The sequence below is a fragment of the Anarrhichthys ocellatus genome, unplaced genomic scaffold (assembly GCF_004355925.1).
Source record: "Anarrhichthys ocellatus isolate YVR2014 unplaced genomic scaffold, GSC_Weel_1.0 scaffold5, whole genome shotgun sequence".
Lineage (NCBI taxonomy): Eukaryota > Metazoa > Chordata > Actinopteri > Perciformes > Anarhichadidae > Anarrhichthys > Anarrhichthys ocellatus.
Genome location: NW_022280035.1, coordinates 11,975,626 through 11,994,127, shown reverse-complemented (window position 1 = coordinate 11,994,127; position 18,502 = coordinate 11,975,626). Strand labels below are relative to the sequence as shown.

The 18,502-nt window shown below is 40.9% G+C and overlaps 3 protein-coding genes and 1 non-coding gene across 4 annotated transcripts; 2 read left to right on the top strand and 2 right to left on the bottom strand.

Annotated features, from left to right (window-relative positions):
• Nucleotides 1-4: 4 nt before the first annotated feature.
• cfap276 (cilia and flagella associated protein 276) lies at nucleotides 5-843 on the top strand. The gene is made up of 4 exons (XM_031845564.1): nucleotides 5-128; nucleotides 314-430; nucleotides 527-691; nucleotides 760-843. Exons 1-4 carry the CDS (start codon nucleotides 54-56, stop codon nucleotides 841-843), a joined length of 441 nt encoding a protein of 146 aa, XP_031701424.1. The 5' UTR covers nucleotides 5-53.
• Nucleotides 844-1,028: 185 nt separating this feature from the next.
• On the bottom strand, nucleotides 1,029-11,211 carry smc5 (structural maintenance of chromosomes 5). Its single transcript, XM_031845562.1, has 24 exons — nucleotides 10,997-11,211; nucleotides 10,738-10,879; nucleotides 10,418-10,470; nucleotides 10,167-10,329; nucleotides 9,830-9,964; nucleotides 9,421-9,561; nucleotides 9,141-9,302; nucleotides 7,727-7,798; nucleotides 7,074-7,329; nucleotides 6,769-6,923; nucleotides 6,157-6,270; nucleotides 5,917-6,011; nucleotides 5,648-5,780; nucleotides 5,106-5,279; nucleotides 4,770-4,939; nucleotides 4,518-4,641; nucleotides 4,145-4,267; nucleotides 3,930-4,055; nucleotides 3,648-3,743; nucleotides 3,343-3,447; nucleotides 3,110-3,229; nucleotides 2,808-2,987; nucleotides 2,433-2,528; nucleotides 1,029-1,887 (listed from the first exon to the last, which is right to left on the bottom strand). Exons 1-24 carry the CDS (start codon nucleotides 11,158-11,160, stop codon nucleotides 1,753-1,755), a joined length of 3,234 nt encoding a protein of 1,077 aa, XP_031701422.1. The 5' UTR covers nucleotides 11,161-11,211; the 3' UTR covers nucleotides 1,029-1,752.
• Nucleotides 11,212-12,485: 1,274 nt separating this feature from the next.
• LOC116382696 (small Cajal body-specific RNA 2) lies at nucleotides 12,486-12,789 on the bottom strand. Its single transcript, XR_004212732.1, has one exon.
• A 1,160-nt stretch (nucleotides 12,790-13,949) lies between these two features.
• Nucleotides 13,950-17,408, top strand: LOC116382482 (protein FAM107B). The gene is made up of 5 exons (XM_031845563.1): nucleotides 13,950-14,108; nucleotides 15,373-15,400; nucleotides 15,595-15,745; nucleotides 15,858-16,002; nucleotides 16,880-17,408. Exons 1-5 carry the CDS (start codon nucleotides 14,085-14,087, stop codon nucleotides 16,979-16,981), a joined length of 450 nt encoding a protein of 149 aa, XP_031701423.1. The 5' UTR covers nucleotides 13,950-14,084; the 3' UTR covers nucleotides 16,982-17,408.
• The last annotated feature ends 1,094 nt before the right edge of the window (nucleotides 17,409-18,502 follow it).

Below are 18,502 nucleotides of genomic sequence, written 5' to 3'. Positions count from 1 at the left end.
ACATTACACGAGCATATGTTTTGCATCTGCCGTGCTTCGTCTTGTCATTAAATATGTCGAGTCGGGATCCTTTCCCCTCCCCAAAGTTACAAAACGACTTCACTCTCAGCGGCTTCAGGACGCAGCGGGTAGGTTTACCTTCAGATAAAACTTCATGTTTGATTGGACAACATCAGCTAGCTAGCTTGCAGAGATGAGTTTCAAAATACACATTTGATCCTGACTATTGTTTTAATATATATAAAGCACTTTTAGACCCACCCTAAAAATGTTTTGTAATATTTGTATTTTATTTTCCTTTCTCATTGCACAGAGAACAACATTTAGTAAGCCTACCCATATCGCCCAAACAGAGGAACCCTGGAGTCGTCTCCATGAGACAGCCACTTTGTCCAGCTCCCGGCGGAGTGTTGTGAATTATGAGCCTCAGGTAACCTCCAGGATGACGAATAACTGTTGACCTTTACTTGTAAAAAGATATTTCAAGGCAAGGAATTGGAATGCACCCCTCTTGTCTCAACCTCAGGCTCCACAGGACAGCCTCGACCTCCAACTAAAGTCCGTCTACGACCACCACAAGGACTTCTTGTGGTTAAGGAACCAGGTTTTATACCAGCAGGGGACCATCTCTAGGGACCACAGGTCGCTATTGATGAACTTCAAGTTCCTGTCCTGGCAGTGCAACCTCACGGTGTTGGCATTTCAGGAGTCTAATTCAACTGTGTTCATTTATCATTTTAAATGTAAATGTACAGGAAGCAGGACATGCTGGATAAGGAACAAGAGAAAGACATCAGAGTGCGGGTCGCTCTACAGAGGTGCACCATTTACAGCATGAAGTGAAGCTCAGGTGACATTTAGTCATATTATGATCCAGTTATTGCAGCTGGTATCTGGGTGGATGAGTTAAAATAAAGAAACCTAGAACTTTTGATTCAATTCTCAGACTGATAGAATCTGACTCCAACTAAACCCACCGACTCTGGGGAGAATCGGACTTTGTGTAGTGAGGTGTGTCTGAAATACCTGTACAATAATACCCTTTTCCCCCCACAGGCATTTTCTAACAAGTGCTACACCAGGGAGAAGGGTGGCAGCTTATATTCAATGCAAAGCTTCCAGAGTCTTTGACTGCTACCAACATGAGAGCTCTGTAAATAAAGGGGTTCCTTCAGTGAATTTATGTAATGCTTACATTTATCAGATTTTCATACACAGAAAACTGAATACTGAAAGTTCCAACACATGCCCCGTTTCTTAATAGTTTCTATGGCATTTGAGCAAAATTGAACTTATTTTGAATGCAAAAAGTTGTTCATATAACTTGTATCTTTTTCCAGTAAAGATATCATTACCTTCTTCATACTGCATTGTGTGATGAAGCAGTATTCACGCAAAGCATACCAGGAACCAGATTCTAAATAAATGTAACCTGCACGTTTAAAACAGACACAGCAGAATATTTTATTAAACTAGAAAAATGTGCAAATGACAAAACAACAAATACGCTCAATGAATAGTTAAATTTTTTTGTACATCTGTTTTATAAATGTCCATCCAATTTGGACCAAATGTTGAGCTTGTGAAAAACCCTTCAACAGAACAACTAAAACAGTCACGTTCCAAGCTTCATGTTGTAAATTCTAACTGAACTACAACAACTCAACAGAACGCATTTCTAATGATAAACATCAGTTTCATTCCAACAGTTCAAAATAATTGAATTCTAACAGGGAAGGTCAGATGGTGAGTTCATGTCTGGGGTTTTCTTTGGAGACCTCGTCTGATGAACGCCTTCTCGTCCCATTGTTTGGGGGGAAGCATGTGGCTGCCGTTGTGGACACAAAGGACAGTCATCTCGTCAGCGTACTGAAGGTTCTGCAGCAGCTGAAGACAAACACCGCAGGAGCAAAAGTTCAGTTCAGTTCAAATGAAGAGCGCATGGGTCGTATAATAACACACATATACAGATTCACACAAAACATTTTACAGTTGCAATAACTGTAATTACTTTTTTTTTAATCTCCTGGGGGTAGCAGAAACAAGCTGAGAACACAACACTGACATGTCATCACCTTTTAAGTTCATATATACAGCATATTGTATATAGAAAACAAAGAGCTGCTTATTGTTATTCTTTTAACAATGTTTTTGGTCTCCAAGTCCTGAGGGAAACATCTGGCTCTATAGCTGAATTCTCTGCTATGTTCAGCTAGTTGCTAACTGTGTCTGTCTGCTGTTTGGTGCTGAGTAGGTAATAAACAGTGGGCTTTTAAAGTGTTTTACAATGACTCTGAAAGGTGTTAAACTGTTCTGTGGAGCTGAGGGGAACTGTAGAGGTGGATAACAGTATATGTACTAACACACACAATGTGGTAAGAATCTCTTGTTATGGTCTGAACAAACTCATTAAAAAAGGTACAAACACTCACTTTGGGTGTTATGAAGAAGTACTGGGATGTTGTCTCTTTGCAGGCTGTGCGGACCACAATGTCAAAGACTCTTCTCTCGTTTACAGGATCCATTCCCTGCAGAGAAGAGAGAAGTAGTATCAGTCACATCCCAGCCTGAGGCCGAGGAACCAGGGACTAATTTGTGTGGCGGTTTGGACCCTAAAGCACCACTGCATGGCACATTTTTGGCTCATGAATCGTAAAATGTGGGACAAGAAGCAAAAATCCTCTTTTCCCGGACTCAGGGCAGGTCATGCTACTTTTGCAGCTCTGTTTTTATGTTCATATTCTCACAGAAGAAAAGCTGTTGTGTGTGTGTGTGTGTGAGTGAGAGAGAGAGAGAGAGAGCACTACCTGGTTGATCTCGTCCACCACTCTGAAGGGGCAGCGATTGAGCTCCTGCAGGGCCATGAGGTAGAGCATTGTGGAGACGCTGCGCTCTCCTCCGCTCTGATGGTAGGCCGTCAGCTCGTGGAGCTGAGTGCTGCTGTGGAACTTCACCCGAATTCGGATCCCATACTTGTCGTACTCCTCCTGCAATGAAAGACAGCATTTAACAGGGTAATAATTAAAAATCTGGAATAAAAATAAAAAAAGAGCATAAGTTATATTAGAGCTTAGAGTGTGTGTGTTGTTCCACGTGAGACAGCATTTACCTCATTCTCTGAGTGCAGATCAACCTCTCCTGCACACTGCATGGAGCGGAAGAAATCACTGAACTTGTCATTAATCTGTTCCACCAGCTGCTTCAGCGGGTTCAGCCAGCGCTCCTTAGCCTACGAAGACAAATACAGAAATCACTGTTCACACAGTTAAACAAAAGGATGACCAGGCTGTCAAAGATCCCCCAAACATCCCAGAGGGATCCCTGCAGTCACAAACCATGTACCTCTGATATGTTCTGTCGGTAGACGTTTAGAGCGGTGCTGTTGTCTTCCAGCTCTTTCTCCAGATGTTTGATCTCCTGCTCTCTCCTGTTGTACTCGTCAACAACCTTCCAAGAGAATCAACATGAGAAACATTCACACTCTGAGGGGCCACCATGTATTCAGACTCACAACTTCTGGCCAAAAAAGCAAGAAAGCCAACAATAAAGAAATTGCTACGGATAAAGTAAACAATAACAACAAAACAGCATTATATGGCCCGATCACAGTCTCCTGTAGAGATTGAATAACTTTAGCTTCCGCTTACATTCTCACTGAGGCCGGTGAAGCACTCAGCTCTGGACCGCTCCTCATTCAGCATGGCATCGATCTCGTCCAGTGTGTCAGGCAGCTTGCTGAAAGCCTGCATTAGAAAACAAGAACCATGAATATCTTACAAACCAATATTAATCATACTTGCCTTCAAAAGGCTTCCACTGCAGCGACAGGACCACATGATGAGGATAATATTCCACAGAAAGTGATGAGGCGTGTTTTATCCAGTGATATAATACTGAATGTAGAAGTAAACACTGTGATAAACGCTTACATTACGAAGGTCTTCAGGTAATGACTCATTAGGGTGCATCTTGCAAATTGACATTGCTCTCTTCAACAGGCCTTTGCATTGTTCCGTCAGTTGCACCTTCCTCTGCTCCAGACGGCTGCATCTTTGCTGCAAGAACACGCCATAAAATACAGGAGTTAATATCACGGACACCACAGCAGGGCAGATGTATATAACAGTGTGAGGGAAACACTCACCTCAGTAGTCTTAAGTTCAGAGGCACCGTCTCTACAATCATTCTCCAGCTTGGACTTCTCAGCCATCAGACCCACCGTCTCCAAAGCCAGGTACACCTTCTCCATGGTCAGCTTGGATCTCAGCTACAGACGATGGGAGAGACAAGAAGGATGGAGTCAGAGAGGACAGAGAATTAATGAATTAAACAATACACGTTTGACATAATGTCGGCTAGAAGGTAGAGTCAGAACAAGACAGAAGCATGAAAACACAGAGGGGAGGTAAATGCAGGGAAAGAGAAAAGTACCAGTGTTAAATCTAAATGTGCAACCACAGCTATCAAATGCACAACAGTCATATAAGCTCCTTAGTTCTAAGGTCACCGATCCATACCTTCATTTGGGCCATGAACACTCCGACTATGGACACTTTCTGTGAATTGACAACCGCAATTTTCTCTTTAGTTTCCTCTTCGATCTTCTGCAGGTCAATAACACTGTGCTCCATCTGCCTCAGACTAAACACATGGAAGGAAACAGAGACAATGTACTAATCAAGTCATCCAGTATATGGCAACATATTACACGTTACAGAGGGAAACGTTCTGTGCCTGTTTGGACTTTTAACTGTTCAAGACGGACTTGCCTGTCCTGCTTAGTACTGATCTTCTGCTCCAGTTGCCTCTTTTTGCCCTTTATTTCTGAAAGGTGCTTCTTCTCTGCCAGCAGTTCGTTATCACGGCGATCCAGTGTGGCGGCTTCCGCCTGCAGGGCCTTTATCCGCTCATCGATGTCTCGTAACTTCGACTCACAGGCCTAGTCACAGTGGAGGTTAACAGTTAAACTCCTGCCTCAGCTAAACTCTAACATATTGAGATGTCTTAAGCTATATTTCTCAAGGTATCAGATTTCTGAAAGGTTGAAGTTAAAAACAAAAGTTCAGGGCTATGCTTCCAAATCTGTTCCTGTTTCTCTCCCTTACCTTCATCTGCTGCTCCAGCAGCCGCTTCTCTTCAGCATCCACAGTGATGGTGAGGTACTGGGAAGGGTGCACTGCAGAGTTACTGGTGCTGATCTTGTTGGAGTAATGAGACCTCTTCAATGTGTACCTCTCCTCTGTTGTGTATAACACCCTGAGGTAGGGCTCCTCAATCACCTGGGAGAAAGAAAATGACAAGACAAAGACTGAGGTCAGTGTGAAACACTATGAACTCCAAGCAGGTTCTCTGAACCTCAGTGGTCCAGCTGGGACATAACAAAAGGAATCATTAATCATCAAAATCAAATTAAATTGAAAAATGCCACTTTCTGACAGCTCTAAAAAGGCACGAGGTCAAAATAAATAACAATGGTTTCAATGGATGGTGCCTTTTTACAGACCTCACTGACATATCAAGCCTCAACCTACACCACTTATCTTGAAAGCAGACATTATAGTTCACCAAAGAATTCTAAATAACATTCACGTCTCGAACACTGCTGTTGTGTTGTGAGAACTTGGAGAATGTGGGGAGGAGAACGTACCGTTTTAATCATGGCTTTAGTTTGGTCATTGCCCACAGGAACGTCATGCACTTTGTACTGGTGACAGAGGTAACTCATCACCTCATCAGGGGCGTCGAACATCTCGCGTAAGTAGGTGAAGAACCCAAAACGCCTATGAATAAGAAAGAAAATAAGACATGACGATGTACGTAGAAATACTTTAAAAGTCATGTTCACAGACAAACTTCCACATGTTGATGCTGATTATATAAGTCATGACGCCTCAAGTACCATTCATTTCCTCTCACCTCAGGGACTCAATATTTCGGGACGGCTGCCGCCTCGAGCACGAATCCTCCGGAGCAGAAATGGAGTTCACTTTCAAATTCATCTTATCACGGACCTGAGGTTTGGGTCAGATAAAATCTTTTTTTTTTATTTGGGGATGGCAAAAACTGGATGTCACACACAGAGTTAAGATTTGTCTGACACTTTGCACTCAGAGGGATTTTCATCCTCCTCCCAGAATCAACGTGACAATCACCGACCTCTAACATGAACTTCTCCATGTCGTCTTTTCTCTGGAAGACAAACGCCCGCAGATCGTGGAATGAGATGTGGTTCTCCACGAACTTAGCAAAACGATGATCTCTCACATTGATCTGAGGAACGAGGAAAGGATTACCATGCGGGCTATGCAACGGATTCAAAAAGCACCACAATCACAATAATTACTAGAAAATCAATGATTTTTCAAACGTTTTGTGAAGAATCACCGCTAAGAGAAGAACTCTCCCCAATTTCAAAAGAAAAAAGAACGTAAATCCCATTCGTTGTGCTAATACTTGATTTCAACCCCCCATTTATCATTGATAAGCACTAAACAAACATTTAATACATGATTTATAATACACTGTAATGTAGTTCTACGCAGATATAAGGACATAGTCTTCCAAGTGATGTACAGTGTCAATTATTTTATAATTCTTATACAGCAGTCTTAGTTGTTAAGAAACACTAATATCTTCTTATATGCACTTACGGTCTATCTACAATACAGTGTCTTATAAACAATGTATTCAATGCCTATGTTCTGCTTGTAAAAGCTAAACGGGGTGGGGTTAAAATGAAGTGTTACCACATGGCTCACGAGGACTCACCACCAGCATCATGGGCTCATGGACATTTCCACCAAAGAGTTCTCTGTTCTTTCGGAGCCACTGGAGGGCAGTGTGTGTGTCCCTGTGGCGTCCTCGCAGCTTCTCCTCTTTGGCATTCATCAGGTTGTTCATGTCGTTGAGCTTTCTCACCCACACTGGCAATTAAAAGGAATAAACACAATCTACTGACTTTCAACAGGACTGACACTGGTACCTATGCTGGCAGCATTTTATGTGAAATAATTAGATTGTGTTCGTGTAAACTGGTTTCAGAGGACGCTGCGTAGTTTGTGGTAAACTCTCACTTTTGGACTCAGCATAGAGGTTGTCTTTCTCCCTGCGTAGGTCGGCCTTCTCGCCTTCAACCTTGGCTCTCTCCTCCCGGATGGACCTCAGCTCCACGTTCACAGCGTTGATCCGCGGAGTCACATCAGGTTGGTCGCCAACTTTGGCGAGCTCTGCCTTCAAGTCATCAATGGTCCGTCTGGTGTTGCTGATTCGCTTCTGGTGGTCTTCCTCTTCCATCTGCTTCAGCCTTTGCGTCTGTTTAATGTCTTCTATCTGTAGAGAGGAACAGGGAGAGTTATCATTCCTCATGGACAGCACACAGCCGCACGACAGATAAAGTCTAATTTATTCTCAGACACAGGAAAAGTCAGCGAAATAGACTATATGTAGTAGGACTGTATCATAATCATATCGTTCAAATGGAAATGTCTTCTATCGTTGCTTCTTACTGGATGCAAAACAAGGATTATGTTGTTTTTTTAATTAAGTGAAATAATTTAAAAAATGTTGGAAATATTTTACTGTAACTGCTTAAAGCACATAACAAATTGATATAAACCATGAAAAATACAAAAGGAGGACGTTCTCGGGGGCAGGATTTTAGACAGAAGTCCATTTAGTGTAGAGTGGCATGTTAGTTGTAGGTTTTCCTCCTCTTTCAGAGTCTCACCTCTTTATGCTTTCGGTCCAACTGTTCTTGTTTCTGTTTGCACTTCAGAGAGGCTTCTTTGATGGCGACAGTCTGAAAGAAATAAAAATAACACGGTCAAAGTCCCTTCACCGGTCAAACAAGGGAGCTGGTCAGGAGTCCATTTCACACAAAAATGACATTTCTTTTTACAATTAACACTGATGAAGGCACCTGCTGTGCCCAACGGCGGCGCGTGTAGATGTAGCAGCCGGCAGCTCCCAAGAGCTTCACTACATTTTGGTTTGAATTTGTTGTCTTTTCGTGTTTGCCTTTGAGGCTTCAATCTCTTAATGATGAGATGCCGGCCGTGTAATCTGCCCAGTAAATAGTTTACATTCTGATGCAAATTTGTTTTTTGTCGTGTTTTTCTGTAAATGAGCTACAACTACATTTCCGTTGATTATCCCTGTGTTGCATAATGATGATATCACAAACATTACATTCCAGTATCCATTGTACTGTAGAAAACCATCAACAATCCGAGCCTCTCGTTTTAATGACGACATTAAGCCTGCTCTAAAAGGGGTTTTAATTCATCTTAATTACTCCTTCACATTCAGCAGAGATGTATTTAAGAAATAAACCCAGACTACAACGTAAATAGCTGGCGGGATTCTCAAATGTGCCGTTCAAAAATGTCTTAACCTTTTTATAATGCGTTTCTGTGGGCAGCATAATGCTCTCATTTATAATGTACTTACAATTCATCTGAAATCCTCATAAATGCCCAAAGAGGCTCTCCATAAAACCATTCAAGAGCACTCGATGGATCAGTGAGAGCTAATGGACCTCTGAGCTACATAGATACACACGGATCATAAGTACTAACTCAGAGTAAACTGCAAAAAATAACATATCAACCCTATTAACCCCATTACTTCATTTAGACGCAGCTGTCACACTGTAGACCAGGATATGGAACCTTAGCCACACACAGTTTAACCAATGGAACATGTGCAATCAATGTGCTAAAGTGTATTTTGTCTATGAGAAATTGCCTCTTTCACAGCCATTGGCAGTTGCGCAGCTTAATATTTATTATAGCGTGATTGTTTTTTTTCCCCCACCTGCATGCAGCAAAGACCCGCCCCACACTGCCTCTGATTGGATAGTACTCGCCTTTTTTGCTGAATTTTGGTAAAAGGTTAGTCGAGTAAATGTTTCAACTCCGATGTATATACAGTACATGTATTCATATATCATTTTTAAAGCGTTGCTTTGAAACTTAATTATAGGTACGGTGGGGATATACATTTTGATGTGGTGTCATAATTAAACTAAATGTTAAGGCACACTGATTAACAAGAAAATAAAAGAAATGGCACTTCATATGAAAAAGGTTGTCCTTCCCTGCTTTACACCCATCAGAGAGTAATAACATTTGATTTTTCACCTTCGCCTTTATTTGTGCCTCAGTGGGCTTCAGCTGGTTATCAATCAGCTGGATCTTCCTCAGCATGGGCGCCTGCGCCTGCTTCAGGGCACAGAGCTGCTTTTTGGCGGCGTCTCGCTCCTTCTTCGCGCCCTCACACTCCTTACGGGTGGTCTCGTACTCCTAATATCAGAGGGAAAGAATCACAGCTAATACAGTTTGCTTAACACAGTTTAATCTCTGACTGTGTTTATTTGTTTATTCTCGCTCTAGTACACAGTGTTTCATTTCCATCACTCACCACCCACGGTTTCTTCTTTTCAAGCAACTCAATCATGTCCAGATGCCTCTTCTTTTCGTAGTAACGGTTCACATCATGTTTGTTCCTCTCGTTCCTCTGCTTGGTCTTTTCCAGGAAACTGGCCTTCTCCTTCAGAGTGTTCTAAAAGGGAAACAAATCACCAACAACCGTGAAAAACCTAGAAGAGCCTGAAGTTTGCAATGGTGCCTTTACATCTTTTAAATATGGGTAAAAAGTTAGATAATGGATGGAGCAACTGTGACATTGTTTTGTTGAAAACGTCTGTGTGGTGCCAGTCAAACAGGAGAAAGGAGAATTCTACAGAGGTGTTCAAGGAGAGAAGCAATCAAAAAACTCTTCTTTTCTACAACTCTTTGAAATGCATTCATTCTTTGACAATTATGTTTACCTCCAGTTCTCGTTCTTTGTTGCCAAAGTTTTTGAGCTCACAATGGTACTCGTACATCTCTGGTGGTCCCACTGACTTCTCAGTCGCCTCCAGCAACTCAATTTTGGACATCTTAGCAAACTCTCCCACTTTTTCCTGTCAGGACAAACCAGCCACACCAACAGGAAACAGAAAAAAAACAGTGAGGAAAGTGATACTGGATGTAACATTTAAGGCAATCTAGAATTTAAAAAAGCATTCACACATATGCCGCCTGCACTATGCAAATATCCTACAATGTGACAGTACTAGTTAGACTGGCTGTCCTCAGCCGTTCGTCTATTAGACACAAACATACCTGAGGCAGAAACTGGCAGAGGTTGCTGACTTGGATTTGCAACGCCTTGACTTCTTCTTCCACTGCTTTCTGGTTGCAGTGTCTTCCATTCAGCATCCACAGCGACTGATTGTTCTCCACGTGGATCTCTCTGTTAATCACTACATTACCACCGGTCTTGTACCTGGAATAACAAGAAAGAGTTTGGTTGTCAGACACATCTAGGGGAAAAAATATACAAGTAACACTGCAAACTCTTTCACATAACTCACAGTTCAATCTCAATAAATCCTTTATTGCACCCGCGTTTCACATAGAGCCCAACCTGCAGAGAAAAAATAAACATTTAGTTTTGTAAGAATTGTAATTAACTGTATATTAATTTGACTGCTTGACCTTTGTTCGGGGATCTAAGACAAACCATCACATGATTATGAAAGACATTCAAACACCATAATGCTGCTGCTATAAGCTAAAAAGATAGAATATATTAAACTTATATCGTGCCTTGTATTTACTCACTGCTCTTATGTAATTAAGGCCTCATGTTCGGAGTACATCTACCAGAGGTTTGTGGTGCTGCAGTGTTTACCTTGTCGCCTCTGCCCAGGATAGCAGTCTTTCCAGCCAGACCCAGGCAGATGGCACACACGATGCTGGACTTGCCAGTTCCATTGGCTCCAACGATCATGTTGAGATTGGGTCCGGGATACAACACAGAGTAGTCATAGGTCCTGTGAGAGCACAAGGTAGATATATGCAGTGTTATCATCGGGGTCTGTGACATCCTGTAAACAGTTAAAATACGTTGGTCTGTGTTGTTAGTTGACAGCTCAGGTGCAGTGACTTACAGGAAGTTTTTCATGGTGAGGCGAAGTATGGATCCCTCCACAAAACGACCCTCTACTCCGACTGCGCCCGTCTGGCTGCTTGAGAACAGGTTCGCTACGCTGTTGGAGGTCTGTGAGCCGCTATTGACGTGACTTTGTCGCCGTTTTTTGCCGGACGAAGCCATAGCGACTAAAAGACGAGCTCTCCGAGAAAAAGAAACCGTCGCCCTCGCGCGCTTCGCCTAGTGTTCACTGGAAGGTGATTGGACGAAAGAGGTCACGTGTATACACAAAGAGTGGCGTCATCGTCAGAAACTATTGTTATCGCGAGATACTACCGTTATCGCGAGATAAAAGTCTCAGCCTCAGAAGTAAAACATCTCCTCTATGAATACGTTTATCAACCAACTCGTATGGTATTTGTTTGCTATTTTCACTTGTGTAATATTATCAAAGAATATACGGTATGCTTGTTTAAAACAATTATATTCATGTTAAAAAAACTAAGCTGTAATTCACAATGTGGCAGATCTTGGTTTGCAGGAGATACATATTGTGTTGTTACTAAAATATGGGGGCTTTCTTTTGGAATTATGCACCACATATATCCTGTAAAACATGGGTTTGGGAGGTTTTGACCAGGATTTAGGACATCGAATATTTTTGTGAGTTCTGTGGAGTAAAAAGAAACTTTGTCATCTGGTCCTTCATTATATAAACAAACCAATCTACTGTATGGCCCTTGATAATTGTAAGAGAAGAAACAGCCACAGTATAAAGACAAATATTGTATTTTTATTGTGCAATTTTATTGTGTACGTTTTCTTAATGCTCCACTGGACGTTTTGATTACCACTGGTGACGCTTCGGGCGTCTAGTTCTTCTTCAGACAAGAAACACAAATAAAAAGAAACAGACTGACTCCGATAACTTTGGATATCTTTATCAAAGAACTACTTGAGTAAAGAGCCAAACATAATACGGTACGAACAACATGGTGAAAACCTAGCATTTGAGTTTGTTTTATTATATTCATTAGTTTCATCCATATAATTCCCCCTGGTTACCAGGCCCGATGTGACATTGTGAGGTTATGTGTTCACATATGTTGTTTTTCAGCAACTACTTTAGAGAGGTGTTGATTCAACTTTATGGTCATATTAGAGGATACAGTTTGTGGTGCTGTTAAATTGAATTATACTGAGAGGTATTTGTTTTGTCTACCCTCACTGTTAACAGGGTGGACAAAATATTAGAAACAGGTCATTAAGGTACGTATCCAGCACTTACGATAACTAGTCTAAAAGGTGACCGTACATCACTTTAGAGACATTTTCCACCTTCGAGTGGCAGTACACGTTTGGACAATTCCAGTGAAAAGAGTAAACCGCCATCATTGTTTTGGAACAATGAAACAAGCAGCGTCTCGTCACATGCAACGAGCGTCTCGAGAGGAGAACGCAGGCCGTTTAAAACAATCAACCGCCCTCGCGCTGCTTCTCGGTTGTGGTTAGATCAGAATCGCCTCTATACTCATTGTCCATTGTGACGCTTGAGATGAACCCAAACACAACCAGAACTAGTATATCTGATCAATTCATCACCTCTGACCACAACATGAAGCGTGGAGGCCCTAAACATCTCGCCCGCTGTTCATCGCCATGGAGGCTCGCGAGCGTTTTTCCTATCATTTCTGATCTGAGCAGAGCCAAACTCAGACCAGATCAAATAAGATCACTGTGTAGATTTTTACAGAAATACACACTCACACACAATCATCCCTCATTCACTCGACCACACGCTCACACAAGCACGCCGCTCACAACCCACTCAAACTGTGAAGCACGAGGAACTTCCGGGTCAGCTTTAAAGTAAAAAGCCGCAAGGAATCATGGGACATTGAAAGCAGGATCACACTGTGGTATACTGACCTCATGTGGCCGTCAGTGGAAAAGACCGTTCCTTCTTTCCCTTTTTGACTTGATAGTTCTATTATTAAAATAAATGACAGTTTTACAGTTCAGTAAGTATATGAACATAGAATAAATGTATAATTTATCACGCAATAAGTAATACAGTAGTCAAAACTGAGTAAGATAAATAGTAATTCAAGTAATAATGTAAGTAGGCCTCTATGAAATAATATAAAAGGATTGGTGAGTAATGTAGTAAAAAACATGATATTAGGATTAAGTTATATTTGTATTGTTAACACTTTTCTGCTGCCTTCACAATTTGTGTTGTCATGACGTTTATAATCAATTAAAAATAAATGAAACAGAGGCTCTCAGCTCAATTACATGAGGAAATATAAATAAGACAAACACAATAAGTTATTGTACAGCACATAGGGATTCCATTATAACAATAAAAAAAGCTGATTTAGGAGCACTGCTCAAAACGGTTACTTTTTCCTCTGAATGTGTGCTACTATGTCTTGTAAAAGATGTAAAATCCTTCATTAACTCTTCAATGGCTGTTTTCAGGAAAGGTTTAGTATAAGTTTAGTAAAAAAAATGTAACCTGCAAAATGCTTGTAAATGAATTGATTGTAAATGTGACAGCATCATAGTCATAACTGCATTGTGGATGTAAATAATGACGTCTAATTCATGGTATGCATATATAAATTTGTTTCCCCAGAACGATTCAGAAAACAAGATATACTCCAATGGTAAATAAATAAAAAGTTTTTATCCTGAATCTATTTATATAAACTGTATGTCTCCAAGCAATAAGCCTCACACCATAAACAGTATGTTGGTTTGCCTGAAAGCATTTGTTGTTGGAGTCAACTTGTCATAGTGCCGTGTTAGGTCGGTTTTAAGCTGCATTTGTGTCTGCGGCAATTAGCTAATCTAGCGTCCTATTCCCTGTGGGGGGTGTGAGGTAATCTTGAATGGCGTAATAAGATTTCAGTGTCTACTACCACTATTGACTACTGCTAGGTGGCACATTGAGTCTGAGGATCCCTCATCAACACTATGTTGGACTTGGATGCAGCAAAGAAACAGATAACAGACAGACCATGTGAGGAGGTGTGATTCTTACAACAATGGACTAAAACAGGAACACTGTTACTGACGCAGTGGACCTCCACCATCCTGCCATGGAGGGGTCACCTGCAAGAAAAGTGAGTTGCTTTCTTCCCCCTTTACTCTTGGCACAGAGAGTGAGAGCTCAACGTCTGGTCTGGTGGCCACCTGTCAGGATGCGAGTGTATCCTCAGTGGGTTCACAGTCGTGGTTGATTTTTGAACTCCGTATGTCCAGTAGACTTTACACCCCTCTTCAAGTTAGAATCACAGGATGAGCCACATTATTTAATTAGATGCTCAACAACAATGCAGTCGATTCATTTATGAAACTGCTTTAGTTCAGGTGAGAAGTGCAGTCAACAATGTTTTATATCCATATTGAAAGCTTTTCAAACACAATATTTATACAATTTATGAAGTGTTGTATTGCTTCATTGATTCTTAAATCATCTAATTTGTACTTCAGAAAACTGATAAAGCCTTTTTTTTTTGCATGTAAACATGCGGCTAATCACTATTCTCATATGAAAAACAAAAAGTTGTTTAAATTTTAGCATTTTTAATATTCCAATGCATGTGAAAAAAACACATGTTGATGTTTCTGAATGTAAAATGATTTCAGAGAGTCAGCTGGTGACAACACAATTCAGAGAGAAGGAGGAGTTGTGAGATTATTGATTTAGCTGGAACCTACTCCAGCCCTGCAGGCTCTGACTGGAACAATGGCTTCCATCAGGTCAGAAATCAATCCGCCAGCTCAAAGTCTCTGCAGGAGCCCGGGCGAGGAGGGACAGGATCTGGAGGCTTATGTCTGAGACAGGAACAGTAAAAGACACAATCCCAAATTCAGTTCTGAGCTCAAAGAATCGTAGAGGCAGAGTTACATCAGTTACAACATGCAGCATCTACCATCTGTTACTTTGCTCAATAGGATCCTTTGCTCCTGATTATCTGGTTTCAGTGGGTGTGGCAGAGGTCTTTGTCTGATTGTGTTACAGTAGGATGTCAAGCCAAGTTTTTATCTCTTGTTTATACGCTATGTGTGTAATAAATACAGATATCTATATTATTTTCCTTTTTAATTACTGCTGGAACTTTGGTCATGTTTTGCCAAACCTACATCGCAACTGTTACGTCACCTTTGTGCTCACCTGCTTAAGCAGCACAGCAGGCACTTCCTGCTCTTACGGTATCTAATTATACACACGGCCCCATCAGGTTAAGATCAAGATAAAAAAGATGTTTTAATACATCAATGTTGACATGTCTGGCTCCGCTAGTGGCTGTGACATCATTTACTTGATGAATTACTAACAGGGTGTCTCTTCTTCTTTATTCCTTCACACTTTTTAACCAATAGGTACCAGATTACGGACATCACAAAAAAGGTATAGTAACGTTTGTTTAATTAATTTCCCTAGTTACTTTGTGACTGAAATGTCACATTAACAGCATTCATGATGGCAGTAGTTAAAACATTTTCTATTTATCTATTCTAGGATTTGATTGATTTTGATTTGAGTTAAGAGAGTTAAAAGTCAAAGTGAACAGGTAGTGATATGAGTTGTTTGGGGTTTCTCAGAGACCTCTGTTGGCCGCCCGCGGATGTTCCGTCAGTCCACAGCGGACTGGAGCGGTGACGAGGGCCTACAGCCCAGGAAGCTGAACGGTTCCTCAGTGGAGACACCGACCTACCAGAACCTGCACCGGGAGCTGCTGCTCAGCCATAAACGGTATAGGAGGGCTGAACACTGACAACACCTCCGCTCTCTGATCTCAATGTGGTCTACATGTAAAACAAAGCAGGGTGGACTGTCTGTGTACTGACTCTGACTGACCACGCAGGGGTCTGCTGCTGGAGGAGAAACCGGAGCTGACACGAGTGTTGGAGCAGCGCAGACTGGAGCTGCACAGGGAGGAGGAGATGGCTCAGAGGCGGCCGTCAGATCTGGAGACGGAGCTCCGCAAGAGGCAACAGAAGATGCAAGAGGTCAGAAGAAGCACAAAACAAACAGCTCAGAGTAATTCATTGATTCATAAAGGAATTATGAAATACAAATAAATTCACTTTGGCCCAAACACACATTTTAAGGGCCAAATTAGTAGTGAAAGGTAACTAACACATGCAGGTACATTTACTCAACTGCACTTCAGTACAACTTTGAAGTACTTTTACTTAGCTTGAGTATCACATTTCAAAGGGAAATTTGCTTAATTCATAATATATTGTGCTACATTTATCTGACAGCTGTAATTTTCAAATTTAGATTTTACATATAAAAAACATATGCTTAAAAATGCAATGCATTGTTAAAGATCAAACGGTCTCCCGCACTTTTTGGCTTGTGGCCCCTTATAAAAGAGTTGCATCTTGTTTGGACCCATTTCACTTTTTAGACGTCTATGAGTTGTTAGCAGGTCAACCAACGGGACTTTTCCCCTTTAAACTTTTCAGATGGTTTAATTTAAATTACCGTCCTACACCCAAAGAGGTCAAGTGATGTGATATTTCAGAAAAAAAGAAAGATTAGAAAAATAGAATAGAAAAGCCCAAAAAATTAAAACCAATGTGTGTAGAAGAACTTTGTTTATTCTTCTCTCTTACCGCTTTGATCATGAAGACCCCTGAGATGTTTTTGTAACCCCTTTGCAAGGGTTACGACCTCTTTGGAAAACAACAAAATATATAAAATAGTAAATAGCAACATCTATAAATCTGACTGTTTTTACACCGAAATACTATTCAAACCTCGTTGACTTGGGTTTTGTGACGATAAAGCAAGCTGTTGGTCTGGACTAACTGGATGGTGCAATGGGATGGATGAACGACACTGAGAGCTGATGCACTGACTTGTCTCATGTCTCAGTATGAGCAGGAGGAGATCAGACAGCGGGAGAACCAGCAGAAGATCCCAGAGTTTGTCCGTGTGAAGGACAACCTGAGGCGGACACAAACGTTTGAGCAGTGAGGCCCCGAGGCTCCCATCAGCCCCTGCTGCATCTCACCATTGAGGCCCTGTCTTCATGTTCACTGTCTGCTGGCTACAAAAACATAACAAAGGCACCAGCTCACTACACACATCTCTTAGTGAAGTTAACATTACATTTTTAAATATCAGAATTTAAATCATGCATACCAAGAAACACATATTTAGAAATGTCTTCTTAAATCTTTGAAACAGTTCTGATGAAGGAGTGGAGTATTTGTTTTTTATTCATAACTATGTGGATCAACGTTTGTTGAGGGAAAGAGGATGGATATTTTTTAAGTTTTTTATGGTCATTATACTATGTTTCAACTTATCATGCTTCCTCCTGGATAAAAAGCTGGAAGGGCCACATAATCCTCTATGCGATCATTAACATTTCTAAACAGAACTCTTTTGTATTAATAGAAATCCCCCACAAATGTGCATGTTTATGTATCTGTTTCTGTCATGAGTTTAGATTTGTAGTGTGTCCGTGTGTTGTGGAAATAAAGGCTTTATGGTTTGCAGAGATGTGTTGTTTTGTTGGGCACAATTCAAAGCACTGGGAATTGATTTGCATGCAGCTCTTCTCCCTGAGGACTCTCACGCTTCTTTGACATGGTTATGGGACTTTGTTTAATTAGCTGATCTTTTCATTCCATCACGGGACGAGAGGAGAAAGCACAGGCCATCTGGAGGAGGCTTCTTCAGGATATATAGGCTAGGAATACCCATGGGCCTGGTTAAAGAACTGGAGAAATGTGAGGTAGTCAGGGACTAAAACAGCCTGTTTGTTATTCTAGAATCACATTTAGATTATTTAAGTAGCACATCTCATAAACAAATGAAACAAAAACTGAAAAAAATGAAAAAAGTAATCAGATTGTCTAAGTAAGCATAATCAACAAAATGTACTTCTTAAAGTATCAAAAGCTAAAATATTTCAACAACTAAGATTTCTGTATTATTATGTACCGTATATCATATTATTGGATTATTGATGCTGATACATTGACATGTAAGCATCATTTTAATTTTGTATGTGTCTGAGGTGGAGCTAATTCTAACTACTTTATATATTACAGCTGACTGTGTAACAACACAGACTCATCCAGCTCCGCTGTCACAAGGACAGATTCAGAAAAACATTCCTGCCCACTACAATACGACTTTATAATAAAACACCTCGGGCCAGATCATCGTCCTTCACATGACTACAACAACGCTACACGGTTGTTGCTTGTTGTTGGTGATCCTTGCTCTACTGTCCAGGTTGTTTAGTTATTAGTTAATACCACTCCATTCATGGTACATACTGTGCATTTCTATTTTTTATTCTATTTATCTTATTTTTTATTAATCCATTCCTTCAAATTCAATATCTGCTTTCTTATTTTATTGTACTGTATATATTGTGCATTCCATAAGTTATATTTTACTCTGTAAATTGCTGCTGCTACAAACTAATTTCCCCCTGGGGATAAATAAAGTTTATATCTATCTATCTATCTATCTATATCG

Coding starts and splice junctions, on each gene's coding strand:
- cfap276 (XM_031845564.1), top strand. CDS start 54: ATGTCGAGTCGGGATCCTTTCCCCTCCCCAAAGTTACAAAACGACTTC. Junction 129..313: donor GCGGCTTCAGGACGCAGCGG/GTAGGTTTACCT, acceptor CTCATTGCACAG/AGAACAACATTTAGTAAGCC. Junction 692..759: donor CCTGGCAGTGCAACCTCACG/GTGTTGGCATTT, acceptor ATGTACAGGAAG/CAGGACATGCTGGATAAGGA.
- LOC116382482 (XM_031845563.1), top strand. CDS start 14,085: ATGGAGGGGTCACCTGCAAGAAAA. Junction 15,746..15,857: donor CTGCTGCTCAGCCATAAACG/GTATAGGAGGGC, acceptor CTGACCACGCAG/GGGTCTGCTGCTGGAGGAGA. Junction 16,003..16,879: donor GGCAACAGAAGATGCAAGAG/GTCAGAAGAAGC, acceptor CTCATGTCTCAG/TATGAGCAGGAGGAGATCAG.
- smc5 (XM_031845562.1), bottom strand. CDS start 11,160: ATGGCTTCGTCCGGCAAAAAACGGCGACAAAGTCACGTCAATAGCGGC. Junction 9,303..9,420: donor AAAAGAAGAAACCGTGGGTG/GTGAGTGATGGA, acceptor CTCTGATATTAG/GAGTACGAGACCACCCGTAA. Junction 4,056..4,144: donor CTGAACTTAAGACTACTGAG/GTGAGTGTTTCC, acceptor GTGTTCTTGCAG/CAAAGATGCAGCCGTCTGGA.